The 18,320-nt window shown below is 44.2% G+C and overlaps 1 protein-coding gene across 1 annotated transcript in view; it reads right to left on the minus strand.

Annotated features, from left to right (window-relative positions):
- Nucleotides 1-14,454, minus strand: part of LOC147899853 (uncharacterized) — a 56,238-nt gene extending 41,784 nt beyond the window's left edge. The window contains exons 1-4 of the mRNA XM_087377118.1: nt 14,284-14,454; nt 14,137-14,176; nt 12,317-13,881; nt 7,638-7,758 (exon numbers count right to left, since the gene is read on the minus strand). Of these exons, the coding sequence (XP_087233244.1) occupies nt 7,638-7,758; nt 12,317-13,881; nt 14,137-14,142 (1,692 nt within the window). The 5' untranslated portion in view covers nt 14,143-14,176; nt 14,284-14,454. The remainder of the gene's footprint in view (nt 1-7,637; nt 7,759-12,316; nt 13,882-14,136; nt 14,177-14,283) is intronic.
- Between the last annotated feature and the right edge of the window lie 3,866 nt (nt 14,455-18,320).

Raw genomic sequence — 18,320 nt, forward strand, 5'->3', positions numbered from 1 at the left:
CAGAGTGGGCTCGAGTCGAGCACCTACAGATACTGATGTTTGCTCGGATGATCTGCAGCAAACCATCAGTACCACACCAGATCATTCGAGCAGAGTTCGGTGCCTCACCCCTACAGCTTGATGCGGCTTTTCAGGCTATCACCTATCTCCACAGAGTCAAGGATTTCAGCTCCTCCGCCGACGGTCGCCTCCGCCTACCTTGGCTAGCCCTATCCTCCTCTATGGCCTTATCCGTTGATGGGGACCAGCAATGCTGGTATAGTCGTCTTTCCAGTTGGTTCACCCGACTGAGCCTCGACTTAGACCGGTTGCCTCCTTTTCAGTACAGCCTCGACGCTCCACCATCTCCCCTCTCCCCCACTGACCAGGAGGTCAACCGGCTCATTCGAGCGGATCTGCTCCAACTCCACACCTGGCGGACATGGTTTCTTCACTCCAAGCTCCCTGTGAAGCTCGTCTTCTACCGCCGACACTGCCTCCAGATCTCACAGGAGGGCTTCATCACACCTCCGGGTTACACACAACTTCATCTACCACATGCGCTCCGGATCTCCCTCGGTCAGTTTAGGGTCTTGTCACACCGATTACGAATCGAGAGCGGACGCGCAGAGGGTATCCCACGAGAGGACCACCTTTGCCCACTTTGCGACTTGCAGGAGATCGAATCGGAGGAGCACTTTGCTTTCAAATGTCCTATCTATTATGCCATTCGAGGCCGGTACCACTGCCTCTTCAGCGACGGATTCGGCTCCCTCCCACACATGCTGTAGTTCCCGGATCAGCGATGCCTAGCCGCTTTCTTACATGAGATGACTCGCCACCGAGATACCTCTCTCCGAGCACGGCGACACGAGCAGCACACACAGCGTGAAGACACCCAGCGTCCTATCACTGATTTCTTCCAGTCACAGGATACCTCTCCTCAGTCTAGCCAACGACACGGATGTGAGCGAGAGCCAGAGCCACGACAGCTGCGCCAGCGGACAGACTCACACATCCGGGTCCATGACATCTCGTCTCTGCTCTCTGCCCGCCCCACTGGGGTTACCGTTGCCCTCATCCACAGGGCCACCCGCCGCCCCCGACAACCGAGCTCGACTAGGCCGCGTGACATCAGAGGCCAATCATCTATCGCAAGGTTTTTTCCGACCTCCCATTTGACGGCCCCTCTATGATTGGTCTCTGACGATCACCACCTGCACATGTATACTGTATCTCCCCCCTCTGCCCCATTTTTTGTGCCCCCCCCTTCTTTTTGGTATCATCTAAAGGTAGACACATATTTTTTGTATCAGGACTAGACACAACGTCCTTCATAACCTCTTTTTTGTAGAAACGGTTGGCTGGCCCGTTTTGAGACCGCCACCGTTATGCTCATTGTATCAGTTATCTTTAGTCTCATAGACCTTCACAGTCTCTCGAAGACTTTAATAAACTTTCTTTCTTTCTTTCTCTTGGAGGCAGTCTTGTACCCTATATATGAACATGGGATTGAACTCCCTCTCTCATTGAACTCTCTCTCTCTCTCTCTCTCTCTAGCATCGCAAGTATTAGAGCCCTATCTCGTCTCATATGTGAGAACTCTACATCCATTTTATGTTGAGGGATTAGAGAAACTTATCGAGCTGTTTCCACAAATGCATATCATACCTTGGTCGCATTGTATATTATGCATATCACCTTATATGCCTTGGTCACATTATATATTATGCATATCATACCGTGGTCAACTTGGAAATATGTAATGTGACCAAGCTATGATATGCATAATTTATAAAGTTGTTTCCACAAATGATATCAAGGGATAACCTATAGTTGAAGTGAATGTCATGGTATGTGGTATGTACGGATGGTGTTGTGGTGTGTGGCTGCATTGGACCCTCAGTCATAATGCATATCATACCTTGGTCACATTGTTTATTTCCACAAATTAGGTCAATAGGGCACCATAGCATCATCGCGCTGAGTTAAGACTAACTCAACACCCTACATCCACATTGCATAAAGTCAAATCATAGGGTCCCCTAATTCAGTCCTCACACTGTATTTATTGGGGAATCCTCAAAACTTCGCAATCAGCCATAGGTCAACTGCACTAGGATAGATTCACTGAGTCGTCATGAAATGGGAATAAAATTAAGTCAAAAGGGGTTGTCCTACTTGAAAGGGCATAAAAAACATCTTCAAGTGAGGCCTAGAACATGCAAATAGGCATTGAGCATCTCAAATCCAAGTTTCAAAGGAGTCGTTGAATTACGGCTAAGTCTACGCCCACAGAAATAGTATTTCAGTGCACGTCACCATCTCTCTTGTTCTAAAACTTGGCGGGACTTGCAATTTGGTGAGCTGATGGCCTACAATTAATCCTCGTAAATTCGGATGGATTCGAAGGTCTTGGAGCCCTACTTGGTGAGCTTCTCCTTGGCCACGATGAGCTTGTTTTTTTATAGTAGCACTTTTCCTTTAGGAGTGCCTACTTGGGCTTCTAGGACACTGAGTTTGGCTTGTAGTGCAAGATTCTCCTTACTGACTCGACCTGTTTCTATAGCCCGCATCACCTGCTTCTTCCTTTCTTTGCCTACCTGCAACCTTCCTTCAACAATCGTTTCTTTTTTGCTTGGATCCATTTGATTGCACATTTTGCTTCTTTTGTTGCTTGTATGGCCTAGTCTTTCTCGTCCATAGCCTTTTGGAGCTCTACCCAATCCACTTGCCTTCTCACCCTAAGTGCCTTTAGCTTGGCCTCAACAATCGGCATCTCGGACCATCAAATAGAGGAACTCAAGGTTCCAAGGTAAAAAAGAGATGAGTACTGTTGGCTTCGAGAGGTGGCACGAATCTGGATAAGGCGAAGGCACCAGATCCATGAGTTAGTCAACTATGCTGGAGCCTCCCTAGGTGGAAACCAAGTGAATCCACTCGAGGAGGGCCATCCTTCCATACCATTAAATATGATGAGGTTATGTCCAAGAAAAAGAGCCCTTATGAAGTGATCAGGAGTCGCCTATCTGCAGATACTCAAGATATCCCTGCCTCATCCAGATCAACATCAAGTAGCAAAATAGAATCAACCTGAAAATCAATAAGTGGTACCTGATGTGAAGCTATCCTTGCATTGAAATCCCCAACAAGAAGTCCCCGTTGCTCGAAAAATCTATGACGTCTGGATGTAGGGCTGCGTACGGTGAGGTCTTGGCCTCACAAAGATCTCTAATGAAATGTGAGGTCTCAAGAGGGAAATAGCGCAATGCAATGAAGAGGTCTTGTGGAGAAATGGGTTGCATCCAAATCCAAAGAAACATGGCGTGTCTGCCACGTCTCTCAATTGGGATCACGGCAATGAGAAACGACCTACATAGAACCACCATTCCTCCTAATCCACAAACTCCACGTCTCTCTAGTCTCATCACGGTATGTCCTACATAGAACCACCATTCCTCCTAATCCACAAACTCCACGTCTCTCTAGTCTCATCACGGTATGTCGCCTCCCATGTGTATCCGCAAACTTAGAGCAAAAGGCGCTCTCGGCTCTTCTGTGTAGAAAGCTATATCTCGTCCTATGTATGACTCTAAGAAATTATGACCATGAGGTACCGTTCTAGCTCCAATAAGTACAAGTCAAGTTCTCAGTACTCTGAGCCTCATAGGCCCAGTCCCCCTATGCGGCAGTCTACTAAATGTCATGCCCATCTCGAGCTACCATCCAGTTTTCCTCCTTGCAGGCCACATCCCACTACTATAGAAGGGTACGCCTTTCCTCTACATAGAGATCCTCATCCATGTGAATCTAAGGATGTTGAGTCTGCATAGTGCTGCAAGACGCGGTAGCCCAACGGTGGGTAGGGAAGTCAAAAAATAAGGCTGGGTGAGGGGTATAGGAGAGGGCAAAAGCTAGGAGGGAGAGGGAGACATCGGGTAAGCCTGGTGAAAGGCACAGGAAGGAGGGGTGACAACGGTACTGTTAGACTGGAGCCGCACACAAAGGCTTGAGCTGAGGCTGTAGGATTTCGCACAGCAATAGTCTCAGTCTGGAACCTACTATGCATTTACCTATTATTTAGATTTTTGATGCAGTCACGTTGTTCTTTTTACTTGGTCTACTAATTATTGTGCCTTTCCGTCTCCTTTTTCTCTTTTGCCATGTTTTTCGGAGTCTCTCTTCCACTTTGTCTCTCTCTCTTCTTGGGTGGTTGCTGTTTTTGTCAACTTCAGGAAGGGGAGAAAAGCTTAGGACCCTTCATGCCCAACGTTCCAACAGCTAAAAAGGAGTGGGTGGAAGGAGAGCGAGGTGAGGAGAGTGGGAGAAGCAGAGCAAGCAAGCGGTAGCTACAGGGATGGCAAGAGGAAAGCAAGTGGGGGAGGTAACGAGTGATAGACGGGAGGGGACAAGGGGTAAACAGAGAGGAAGGCGAAACAAAGGAGCTGGGGGGACCGACCGTCTCGAGGCAAGGGACAGGCAGAGGGGGATAGGTAGAGGGGACATAGGGAAGGGGGGGAAGGGGGGGGTGTGCGGGAGGGGTGGGTAGGGGACAGGCAAGCTAGGGAGGAGGGGAGAAGGCGCCGGGCTGAGAGCAGGGGCACATGTGAGACGTCGGGGGTGGGAGCCACGGAAGTAGGTTAGCAAGCGAGGGGCCTCGAAGCGTGCAAGATATTGATTTCTCAACTTGTAAGCAGGTTAGGTGGCGAGGGAGCAAGATGGGGGCGGGAGGAGGCTGGGGAGCGGGGCAGCAAGATTTGGAGGTTGTTGGGGTGGGGGGTTGGGGGGGGGGGGGGGGGGGGGGGATATATATTGTTTTGGGGATCGGTTTTACATATAGTCCCTTCCAAATTTCCTCACTTGTGACCCCTCTAAGCTCCTCCTTTGCCCCTAGAGTTATCACTAACTTAGCCCCTTTTACCTACTTCATTACAGCCTACATGGCAGCCATTGCATTGCCCTGCAGCATGCCTAAAATCTGCTCACATGGATGCATCTAGCGCATGTTGCAGTCCGCTTATGTCTCATATCTACACACATGGCAGCCTCACCCACTCCATGTGGCAGCCCATGTGCTGCCCTTTTGGCAGCCACAAACCCTAATCCGATTGCAAGTGTCATCCTTCTAATATGGGGCACTCATATTAGTGGAGTTGACCATCATTCTCTCAAAAAGACATCGTATCCAAGGCCAAAGTTTCGAAGAGAATCCTTATCTTATTCTTTATGCCTCACAGAGGCACCAAGCTTCTCGTCCTTTTATCATAGGCTGGCCTATGGTGTACTTCAAAAGGTCCCCAAAGATTGCTTCATAATCATGCTCCCAATGGTGGTCAGCATGGTGCTAGGGTCTACGGACTTAGTCGTCTTCATGGGCTAGACATCTTCTTTATTTACTTATTTCAAGCGTGCCATGTGGAGCTCAGAGGCTTATGCCACATGGCACCTCTTCCTTGCACTCTTTCTCCCACTTGGCATATGCCTTCGTAGCACTCTTGGCTAGCCGCCTCCCGAGTCACGCACATCATTCCCTGCCATCTCGAATGTCCCCATCGATTGTGCGCTCTCAACCGCTACTATTTTTCTGCCCTTCCAATAGTCTCGCTTGCAAAAAGCTGCACCATTTCTTTTTCAATCGTACAAGCTTTCCCTTCCCTTCGCCTCTTCTTGCCCCCTCACACCTATTCCCTCCCCTTATGCAACTCCCAACCTCCCTCCCTGGCCATCTTCTCGCCCCCTCACACCTATTCCCTCCCCTTCTGCAACTCCCAGCGTCCCTCCCAAGCCATCGCTGGTGCCAATAGACACTACCTTCTTTGGCTTTAAATTCTTCTACCAGCAGCACAAAGCCCCTTCCAATTCTGCAAACTTAGGAGCCTGCTGCCACCACATTTTTGTGAAGTTGGACGTTTCACTCCCATACGTTTTGTGGGTGGTACCACTGCAAGGACTACTAGGTCTCCAATGCAGCGCCGTTTGTGGGCCCGAAATGTGGAATGTTTGGACTTTTCGAGCCATATTTCTTGCTTGCAACTTCAAGTCATGCTGAAAGTGTTCTAGCTTGCAACTACAAGCGTTAAATGTGGTTCATTTTGATTTTTCAATCTTATTGGCTTGATAGTAAGGTATGTGTTGAAATATAGTCTAGTTTTTTTAATTCTGTTGATGTGACCAGGCCTTGGTTTCCACACCCTTTTGCTTAGGTCATCGTCCTCTTGAAGTCCATGCTTACTGCCACACCCACCCTGAGCTCCACTCTTATAGCGTATTATGCCTACTCTACCAAACCGTCAGCACTCCAAGCTTTCTTTGATGACATTTGCCTACTCTACCACCATGCTCCCATGGTGTTGTTGGCTAACGATGTTAACAACCTTGGTATTTTTTACTATTCTTACTATACGAAATACTATTCTTACCATACAAGTTTGCCAAGGTTTCTTTTCTATTGGAGTGGTGTTGGGCAAGGAGGTGGCAACAATTCGCATCATGTGCATATGTGTACACACACAATGACATGTGTTATAGCCCCAAACACACATATACAAGCATACACATGTACGCTTACATGAGCATACATAGACTTGAGCATGGGTGCCCATGTGATACGCAAATGTATATGTGTGCATATAGCCATTGCTTTCCACTTTGAGAGAAAGAGAAAGAGAGAGAGAGAGAGAGAGAGAGAGAGAGAACTGGTGCAATGATGCAACGTATATGTAGCCATTGCTTTCCACTTTGAGAGAAAGAGAAAGAGAGAGAGAGAGAGAGAGAGAGAGAGAGAGAGAGAGAACTGGTGCAATGATGCAACGTATATGTGTGATACACATATATACATAAAGTACTTTCCACTTTGAGAGAATTCAAAAATTCCCTAAAAGAAATTTAAAATCTAAAATTTTATTCCTTTAAATTAAAGGGAACCTAGGATAAATCCCAACGTTGAGACCTAAGGGAGGTAGGTCTTGCACCCATCGCAGACGGGCCATGGTACTCGTCATCTCAAAGTGGATGGTCTTCATCCTCAATTTTGTGGCTGATATCTTTCATTGAATCGCTATGCTCCATTACACAGGCCCTCCCCTTTTACAAATTCAGCCAAGTCAATGTCTGATCAATGGTCAAATATCAGCATTGACCAAAAAGTAAAAGCATTGACTATTTGTCTTTTTTTGTCATTCTATACTTGCCTGTGCTATATCCTACCCAGAACAGTTAGGCTGAGAGATATGCAAGGTATCAGGTTGAGAGTTCTGTAAAGAAGGTGCATTTTTTCATCGTTTAGACTTGAGAGAAAAGCTTTCCGACTTGAAAAAGACACAACTTAAAGCTCCATCAACATGAAACTCTTTAAACTGGAAAACCAATCAAAAAACCTATTAAATAGGCCCCAAAGAGAGAGAGAGAGAGAGAGAGAGAGAGAGAGGGTGACAAGGCCGGTGGGATGGGGGGGGGGGGGGGGAGGGGGCATCTCAGTGCTCATAACACGTGGCTAAACCAGCAAGAATGAAAACTCGGAACAGTTTAGACTGAGTGAATGTGGGTTTATTGTTAATATCCCTGATGAGTGCTCTTCCTTCATGACAAACAGCTCATTGAAAGAGAGAGAGAGAGAGAGAGAAGTGGGGGGCGGGGGCAGGGGTGGAGATTCCATGTACCATAATTGAACGAGTTCTAGAAAGGTGTAATTCTTGCAGGAATTTCTCCAAAGCATCTAGTCTTACTCTTCCCTTGATCTCTACCAGCTCTGGCCAGCACTGCAGCTCTACCCCATCTCCACTGTGAAATTTACAGTTGAAAAGTTTTATTGCAGTGATATTTTATCCATCAGAAATGTTAATATTAACATATGGGCATCGTATTCCTGAATAGAGTTGCCCCACGCACATGGGATTCGTTACTACATAGCTGGCTTAGGAAAATTCCAGGAGCTAGCAAAGCCAAACCATGAATCAAACAATAGAGAAGTGCAGCTCACCAAAGATGCATGAAAACAAACCATTGAATTTCATGCTGAAAATATAGATGCAGACTGAAAACCAAAAACAGATAGAAATGTTCTCTACAAACTTCAACTATTTCCAAATCTGCTCCTCCAAAATAACAACACAAAAACAGAGATCTAAATTTTATGCCGGCAAAAAAGGATGCAAAATGGAAAAGTAAAACTTCAATTAAACCGTAATCTACTCCTCCAAAGTAATCAAAAAAAGAAACAGAAATTTCAGAAAAAGCAAATGCAGAAACGTGCATAGACATCGCAAGAAAACAGTCTTGCCACTTCCCATACGACTTCCAAACAGAAGAGAGCTGCAACCAGAGAGCCCAAGGTGTTCACATAGCACTCCAATCAGTCAACTTCTCAAAGCCAGCATCTCTCTCTCTCTCTCTCTCTCTCTCTCTCTCTCTCTCTCTCTCCAAGGCAAACCCTAGCCGCCGCCACCTCCAGGTCATCACTGCCGCATGAACCCTAGCTGTCTCCAGGAATCCTTATCGCCTCTGCCTCACGTCGTTTACAGCAGAAGTAACCCACCTCAAGCTAGGCTGAACTCTTGGCCTAGCTTGGGGATTAGCTCTAGCATTAGCACAGGCCACCAGATGGAGTTCCCAAAAACAAAGCTTTTTGCCACAAGCCCAGTCAGCTAGAAGCCCTCCATAGCCTCGGCGCCCTCTCCCTATGCCTTGACATACCGCAGAGCAAACTTACAGCGTGAACTCAGATGCAAAGCTCCACACCTGCACCACAGCTTGTGACCAAGATATAACTCAGATCAATTCTATTAAACAGGAATTCAAAGCAACGATGAATTCCAAGATCAATAAGTGTGACAATGTATGGTTGGGTTTGGAACTTGTTGGAGATGTCAAAGAATGTGCAAAAGATCAATTTTAGCATTCACGAAATTTAATTTTGAGTCCATAAACCATAGAAAGTATGATTATCTAGTTCAAAAGAAATCCCAAAACTATGAAAAAACTCATTCTAATAAAGAAGTATAGCCATTTTATCTAAAAGTTGAGAAAATAGTTTGAAATTTTATTGACGGCTTTGACCTTGACACTTTAGGTAAAATTCAAAGTCTTAGGTGTGAGTTCCAATCTGGCTCAAGGCAAGAACTGCAGGATTGAGAAAAGTAAAAGAAGTTTGAAAGGAAGGAAAATAGGCTGTTTATCAAGATGTATTGCACTAATCAGAGATTTCAACCCTAGACCCAAAGATCATAGAAATAATATTAAACTATAGTAATGTGCTGAATAATTCGAGCTGAGATGCCCTGTGCACTCCTCGACTGTCTCTGACTCTCAGAGATTTAAGTGTTTCTTTTTGGATGTGTATTTTGTCTCATAGTCCAGGAGTATAGGATAGTGTGTTTGGAAGGTGTGGCAGCGATACTTACAAGTCTACATTTTACTGAAACTAGCAAGCTTGATAAGACAAACTATCCATTGTGGAAGTTCAAGGTGAAGACCCACCTTATAGTGAGAGGATTGTGGAAGTTCAAGGTGAAGACCCACCTTATAGTGAGAGAATGGAGAAGCCTCCATTCTCAAGCTCCATTAATCCAAAGAAAATCTTTAAAGATAATGATGACGCTGAGGACCTACAGATGTCTGTATGGCAAGAGAAGGATGCACAAGCACTGGTTATCATCGGAAAGACATATTACTATTTGTCTAGATGGCTACAACCACGGCGGATGCGTGGGAGATCCTTTGAGACCGCTTCAAGGCCCAAAGTATGACAAACTTCAGCCCAACTGAGTCCCAAGTCCTCAATCTATGAATTAGTGACAGAGATCCAGTGATGAGTCATATCACCAGGATCAATCTATAAGTCCCATCCATGACTTAGTGAGACAGATCCAGTGACGGGTCTTATCACCAGGATCAAGAAGATGAAATCAATTGGTTGAAATCAGAACCAAAATGGAGACTCAGCACAATGCTCACTCTTGAACCTCGTGTTAATTACCTAGAGTGGATGGAATTTCCTACACCCCAACATACCATAGTTGACGTGTCATACTTAGGCTTGACTTCAATTTAGGAATGGTCATGGATTCAAGAACCAATGCTCCTTTGATCCCATCAAATCTTGAACATGCTGCCACCAAAATAGATCAATACAAGCTCTTGGGTGGACACGTCACCAACATTTATGGGTCAAGGATGCTTCAAGCTCCCTTGTTCTACAACATTGTTAATTCATTCTTCTTAAGAATAGGTTGATTTTTTCAACATCATGAATATTTTTTACTTCTTAGTGACTCATCATCGCTTACTAAACCTTGCAATACCGATTTCTCCACAAGCTCGGTAGCATCTTCGATAGTTTTGATGTACCTCAGCTTCTAGATGATTGTAATAGGGCCTTAAGGATTGCTTGGCTGCCAGCTCAATCATGCTTTGCTGCCAGACAAGCCCATTCAATCAGACACCAAGCTTGACATTGATCCATAATGGTCACACATCTCTCCCCTCTCGAGACAAACTAAACTATGCCTAGACATTTTTAACCGCTGTAACATGCCATACATGATTGTAAGCACCAATAACAAATGCAACCATTGTAACTTTGTCTTTGCCTTCCTATAAATCGTGCTAAGTTATATTGCAAAAGATTGGAACATCGCACATGTATTCACAAGACCCTCCTCATCTATTCATACAATATACCAGTCAACAGGTCAACACAGCATTTTCCAGCATTAGGAATGCATATGAGCGTTCACTAGTGCTTTGTGAATTATGAGAAAACGTTTACAACAGCCGTTGAAATAAAAGAAATGCTCAACCAACCAAACAGCACTAGGGATGCATACAAGCTTCAATAGCGCTTCGTGAATTAGGCGAAAGGTTACACCCACTGTTGAAATAAAAGAAATGCTGCAACTAACCAAACAGCTCAACCTCAACAAGCCAAATGCCCTGGAGGAGCCTTTCTATGGATCCACATGAAGGGTAGCATCATTCTTATGGAATGGGAATGGAGGCTTAAGGCTCACTTGGACTAGATTACAAACTGTACCAAGGGCTCATACGATTACATGGGTCAGATGCTCTAAAAAAATAAGCTATGGGTCAGATGCTCTAAAAAAATAAGCTGGCTCAGGCTGAAGTCATTAATTCATCCCCCTCGAACTTCCGTATTTCTTTCTTGAAAACGTCAGAAAAGCTGCCTAGATATCCTGCAAATCAGTTGCATTTTGTTGGTTGTAAAGAGTTGTTAACAAAGCACTTATAAAAGGTAAAATGAGGCCTAAAACTAAATGCCTTGTTGCTCCACTTATAAAAACCAAGTCCCCTGAGTAAACAATTGCTTTGTAAACATAACTGAATAAACATCGGACCCAGTTCTTCACCCTTATCTGTCTGCAAATTGCAGAAAGCTGCAATGAAAAGTAAGGGTGAAGATATAGTCCCCTTCTCTTATTAAGTGCAGTATGTCAGAACTGAATTGCAGCCTATATCTGTGGACTTGAACAAAGATCAGCCTCCTAAGAATTTTCTCCCTTGCCTCCCATTGCTGAAGTGAAAGTTGGATCATTCATAAAGTGTACAGACAATTCAACATTTAAATTGAGAACGGCTCAATTTTCTTGGGTGATGTCAAGATTCAGCGTAACCTTTATTAAATTCTTCTGAGAAGTGTAATAAGTGATTTTGCAGTATCCGCATTTGTTCTGAGAGAACCGATATTTTGGATCTTTTTGTTTCACGTGCACTCATTAAAGGGTTCACATTAAGTTCCATACGATTTTGAGCTTATAAGGACATCCATGACTAAATAATGTTGTAGACCCTTGCTGAAGGTGGTCCTACCTGGAGATTAAAAATGTTTCATCAATAACTAACGATTACAAATTTTGATTTGTAGCGTGATACGACCTACAGAGTTGAGTCATAATTTAAACTGATACAGTGTATTATACACAGTAGATTGAAAACAAGGCTGCCTGTGGTTATGCAATAACTTCGCATCGGGTTACTAAAACTAGCATATGACTACTATATGTAAAAATTGCACCAAGCGCCCCCCCCCCCCTTCCTTCCACAAAAAAAGAAAAGAAAAGAAAAAAGGTGCAGCACAACGAACACCATAATCGTTTCCCAAAAAAGCAGAATAGAGGGAAGAGCAACCATACTGAGCACGCACATCAATCTTCCTAGACAGATTAGAAAAGAATTTATCAAAGAAACAAGCAAGGGAAGATGCAATTGCATCAAAAACAGGAGGCTCGTAATAATTGGCAACAGCCAAAAAGGTTTCTCTATATCCATAATCACGACCTGGATCTGTAAAGAACAGGAATGGCAAGAGATTATAAAATGAAACCTTTTGTAAAAAGCAACTACTGGTGAAATTTGGCAGCCTGACAATTGGAAACAGCCTTCCCAAAGCTTGTCATGCGTTCTGTGCTCTTTTCTTTCTCGTTGACACAAGCTCCCATTTTCTGTGCTCCCTGATTCTACAGCAACAGAATTTTGAAGAGGAGTAACTATCTTGGTAAGATCAGAAGGTGCTTGAATATTCATGCCAGCCATAAATTCCTCCTCAGCTTTTTGAGCCGAAACTAGAGGCTCATTTCTGGAGCCTAAATACTCATCAAGGGACATTATCACGGGCAGACAGCCATCCTTATCCATATTCTCCTGCAGACTGGGTCCTACCAATAGTTTCTGTGACTCCTTATTTTTGTCCAGATCCTTTTCATGATTAAAATCATTAACGGCAGAGAGACTGCACACGAAAATTCGTTCTCTAATAGGAGAGGACTTGAGAACACCTGTGTCTCCTGCAGTCATAATATCATCCATTCCACTATCAAATAAAGAGCCTACATGGACGCCTGCACCGTATTCCTCATTCTTTTGTTCTGTGCCCAATGCAAATCTCTGTGATACACCCCCAGTAATTCCTTCAGTAAGAACATCAGCCTTCTCAACTTGAACTTCAAATTCACCCTTGTGAGTTTTCTTCACCAGCCTTCGTTGTTCTGCATCTTCATCTGCAAGTACGACCATGTGAACTAACTCCTCAGCTTTTGCAATTCTCCACTGAGAAAGTTCTTTTGATGCTAACTGCTCTGCATTCATGGCACACAGATGCCGTGGCAGAATCTCCCTAGAAAGGACCCGTCTTCGAAGATCTGGGTTGGAACGGTCTTTCAAATTAAAAAGTAAAGAGCGGGCCCTCTCCTTATACTTCCTATTAACCCCACCAAAATGCCTGAAGAGCTCAGCTTCTATTCCCGCAGATACGTTCAAGACAACTTCAGATACATGCAACAAGTTGGCACCCTCCATCTCTGTATTGTCTGCTTCTACTTTCGGTTTTTTAAAAGGGGGCTCTTCAATCTGTTCAAAGCTCATTGATGCGTTCGTAAGAAAACTGCTACTATCATCCATCAAATTAGAACCTTCAATGCCATCTCTCCAATCTGGACGAAAATCTGTTCCCCTAGCCCCAGCTTTTACCTGTCCAGCTGCAGGTATTTGACGTGTCTCAATGTGTTGACTCCCTGCTTCACTCTCCTCCCACTCGGGAATCTGAACAAAACCTGCGATTTCAACCACCCTCAAAGCTGCAGCAAAAGACTCCCTCAGTTTGGTCCTTATAGAATCCTCCATTTCTCTGCTCCGAGGCGAAGGAGAATCAAAAGTTTCAACTGTCCTCTCCTGCGGCCGCTTGTGAACTTTAACATTAGGGAATAAGTCTTTCAATGGTATATTATCCATAGCAGACGAGTCTGTATCATGAGGATAGAAAACCACGTCTCCCCGCTTACGTGGAAGCTGCTTATGTGGAAGCTCTAGAAGCTGTTTAATGCTTCTCTTTCGAACTTGTGGACTGGACAGGCCACCTAGCCTTGAGCTTTGTAGCTTACTCTCATGAGCCACCTGCAGCATCATAAACACGTTTTGGGTTTTTAGAAAACAATCTCTGCTTGCGTAAATCTTCTTTGAATTGAATGTCAAGTAAACACTCTACCTCCAGTAGATCCAGAGAAAACGAGTCATAATTAAGACACTTTTACATGCCAATTCAAAGACTGTACTTTAAATCGAACGGAATCGAAGTACCGAGGCAAACAAGAAAGGAGACGTAACGAGAAAGAATAAGCATATGAAAGGCGTAGTGGCAAGGGTCAACACCTCCATTTCAAGGCGTCGGCAGCCGGAGTCTCCAGGAAACCTGACATGAACGAAAACAACAGTTACACAATTACAGCATCGAGAAAATCACGAGAGAGTAATTAAATCACAAGACAGGATAAACAAGCAGAGAAGGCACGAGCTTACCGATGCAGTATGAAGGCGAAATCGCTGTCCCTTTCTTGAAAACGGGAAGAAGGATTGTAGAGAAGGGTGAGGAAACCCTAAACGAAGCTAGTAGCTTTTATTTTTGGCTTCCCTATTTTTGGCTTCCCATTGAGGAGGTTCGACTTTGAGAAGTTAAAAATGTTGATTTTTCCATTTGGATTTTTGGCCTGCCGAGAGAGAGGTCAGAGTAATCAAAATCATTTTTGAGATGAGAAACGATTTTTGACAAGGGAAAGGCTGTAGTAATCGTTTTCTTTGTTTTGAGATGATAAAGCTTCTAATTGTGGCTTGCCGCGTTGGAGTGGTAGTTTGGTAAATCGCGTGCAAACGGGTGATTGGTTGTCCACCACTGCTATTTTTGTCCTCTGTTCTTGCTATTTTTCTCCCCATTTTTCTCCCCCTCTCTCTCTCTCTCTCTCTCTTCTTCTTCTTCTTGCTTGCTATTTGTGTCGCCATCTCTCTCTCTCTCTCTCTCTCTCTCTCTCTCTCTCTCTCTCTCGTGTAAACGGGTGATTGGCTGTCCACCGCTGCTATTTTTGTCCTCTGTTCTTGCTATTTTTCTCCCCCTTTCTCTCTCTCTCTCTCTCTCTCTCTCTCTCTTCTTCTTCTTCTTGCTTGCTATTTGTGTTCCCGTTTCTCTCCCTCTCTCTCTCTCTCTCTCTCTCTCTCTCTCTTCTTCTTCTTCTTCTCTCTCTCAGCTCATGAATGATTTTGATCATTCACCTTGTTTTCTCCCCCTTTCTCTCTCTCTCTCTTCTTCTTCTTCTTCTTCTCTCTCTTAGCTTCCAAGGTAGGCCTTTTGAATGTATTCACTTGTTCTCCCCCCCCCCCCCCTCTCTCTCTCTCTCTCTCTCTCTCTCTTCTTCTTCTTCTTGCTTGCTATTTGTGTCCCCATTTTTTTATCCCTCTCTCTCTCTCTCTCTCTCTCTCTCTCTCTCTCTCTCTCTTCTTCTTCTTCTTCTTCTTCTCTCTCTCAGTTTCCAGAGCAGGCCTCATGAATGATTTTGATCATTCACCTTGTTTCTTGGGCAGTCCACCAATTTTCTCTCCTTTTCCTCTTGCCCTTTTAAGGCAAGCCACTTGAACGTGGTCCATCTTGTTATGATCCTCTTAAGTTGCACTTGCTATTTGTATCCCTTGAAATCTTCCATCTTTTTCTCCTCCACTTCTCTCTCTCTTCTTCTTCTTCTTCTCTTTCTTTCTCAACCCCTTTCCGTGCACCATCTCGTTACAATTGGGCTAAGTTTCACTTGCTATTTCTATCCCTTGAAATCCTCTCTCTCTCTCTCTCTCTCTCTCTCTCTCTCATCACCCCTTTTTCGCGCACCATCTCGGGCAAGCCTCATGAATGAATTCCATCTTGTTTTTTTTTAAGCACTTCCTTCAAGACAGCTCTAAGTTTTGCAAAAAAGTGTCCTCCCAATAGATTTTGGACACCCCATAGGCATTTGAATGTGAGATCTCGATCAAAGGCTATGTTGCTAGGTTCATGTGCAAAGGTTTTTTCTTATTATGATGTGTTTCCAAGGTTGTTCGCTATGATGTGCTTAGTAAAACGCTTATGTATCAAGGAGTTGTGGTGTTGGCTATTCCTTGGAGCCCCTCTTCAATATTGATGAATTCATGTTTAGGGAACACCTAGTGTGGGTGAATTTTATAGGGATGCCAGCTTAGATGGGGAAGTCAATGGATATGGTGGCTAATGCCCTTGGCAAGATTTTGGTAGTTGTGTCCTCTACCCCGAAGGTGTTTGGCAAGAAACATGCATGGATATTTTGGGACCATAGTCAAGATATACCAAACTTTGTGCATTTTCATCTTTTAGAGGAAGTGGCTTTACTCCGAAAGTCAGGTTTGGCCCATTTCTTGAAGATCGGATGCAATGCTCAGCTAAAGCCCTTCCCTCAGGTGTCCAAAGGTGTTGGAGCAAGGGAGTCTTATAAATAATGACATGCAAATTCTAGTACTTGGGAGGGATGTCCGAATGTCAAAAGCTCAAATGTAACGGATGATTTGTTGCGGACAAAGGTTTCGTCGATGGAGATCTAGCTTTTGGATGACGACACAAGAACTATGGGTAGGAAAGGAAGAGTTTTGGCCGAGATTCAAAATCAAAATTAGGCTCAGCTTCAAGAAAAGGTCCCCGAGACGACTGTTGCGAAGGCTCCTAAAAATAAGCTGACAAGTGATCTTTATTCTATTTAGTGGTTGTTGAGGATATAGAAGAAAATCTCCCTGAGGCCAACCTCAGGAAAAGGTTGCTAGAAGAAAGGCTTCGTCCAAGAAGCGTTCGGAGGAAGGTGTCTCGAATAAGCCCTTGTGAAGGAGATGTCTAAGCGAATTAACAATACAGCACATAATGTAAGTAAGAAAGAGAACCGGTTTAACTTCTTACTGGATGCATACAATGACTTGCAATAGAGATGGTGGGCGAGATAAGTAAGGGGTATCCTTGGTGACATTCTAGTATCCTTGGTGACTTGGAATGTTAGGGGATGTTGCAACAAAACCAAACAAAAGGGTTGTATTGCTTTTGTTCATCATTAGGGGGCTGATGTGATTCTCCTTCAACAGATTAAGTGTGTACCTAAGGAAGGATTGTGGCTATCATTTTGATGTTTTTGTTAACTCACCTATTCAAGGGAAGGGGGGGTAGCTATGTTGACTCGAGGTGGTAAAGAGGCGTTTTAAGATTTTGATGTGGTCAGGTTATATAGCTGTGGTTGTAGGTGTGTCGGGTTTCTCTTCAATGTTGTTAGTGTTTATGCATTTGATGACCCTCAGTTCGTGAGGAATGATCTCGTACTTTGAGACATTAAATGGTGAGTAGCAGGTGGGTGCTAGGTGGAGATTGGAATATGACTCAATCTGATGAAGATAGTTTGTTAGGGTCAAGGGGTTTGTCAGGTCAGGGGTTAGAAGCTTGGAAGGAGATGTGTTTGGATAAAGGATTAATTGATGAATTAGAGATTGATCCAGAAGGCACGAGTGGCTTCACTTGGAGTAACAAAGGAAGACGTGTAGATTATGGGGCTAGTTGCATTAACACGTTTTATTTCTCAGAGGAAGGATGGTGGCTCTGTGCTCCTAAGGGAGAGGGTGTTGTTAGATTCTAGATTATCTCATCATCTTTCAGTGCGATGGTCTTTCTCTAACCCACAAACTGTGGGTAGGTCATTGGATATCCCATTTAAGCTTGATAAGAAACTTCTGAGAAAGGAGGGGTTATGTGAGGAAGTGAGGAACTTTGGTTGTACGGATTGGCTCGGGTGGAGGACCCTTGTGAAAGATGGGACAAAGCAATCTAGGCAGTGCAATTTCCATTGAACCTCATGGACGCTATGCTCTCAAGTCCACATGACCCAATCATTGCAAGACTTCTGGTCGAAGTTAAGGATGCTCTACAAATGGAGGAGCTTGATAGAGCCGACAAATCAAGAATTCAAAGTTGTTTGTTGTGGTTATCTCGTAGGGAGTGCCCATCAAAGTTTTTTTCCTAATCCATGAAGCAGAAACATCTGGTGGAAACCATCGACAAGGTTGAAAATTTGCAAGGCAATATTGTTACAGAAATCTAGCATATTGCAGATGTCTTTAAGAAGGAGCTATCCAATATTGTGAGTTCTCTTGGAGTTGGGAGCTTGGAGTGGGAATGTTGGCTGAATGAGGTCGTAGGAGACTTGTAGACTAGAGTTTCTAACTGTCAAAGAGTGGGCCTTGAAAGAGAGTTTTCAAATAAGGAGTTGTAGGAAGCCCTTGTTGTGCTAAAAAAGATGATAAGGCTCTAGGTACGGATGGCCTGACTCCAGAGTTTTATGTGGTTTTGGGATGTCATGAGATAAGATTTTCTTGAAATGGCTAATAACGCAATGGGCAACAGGCAATTGTAAAAAAATGTGAACGTTGGTTTGATCAAACTCTTCCTAAAGAGGTGAAATAGGCCTAAGGTTCGGGGCTGAAGGCCAATTACCATGCTAAACAATTCATATAAGATAATAGCAAAGTCTCCAGCTTAC

This window comes from Dipteris shenzhenensis, chromosome 7 (assembly GCF_047967505.1).
Source record: "Dipteris shenzhenensis isolate YYH24624 ecotype China chromosome 7, Dip_SZ_1.0, whole genome shotgun sequence".
Classification (NCBI taxonomy): domain Eukaryota; kingdom Viridiplantae; phylum Streptophyta; class Polypodiopsida; order Gleicheniales; family Dipteridaceae; genus Dipteris; species Dipteris shenzhenensis.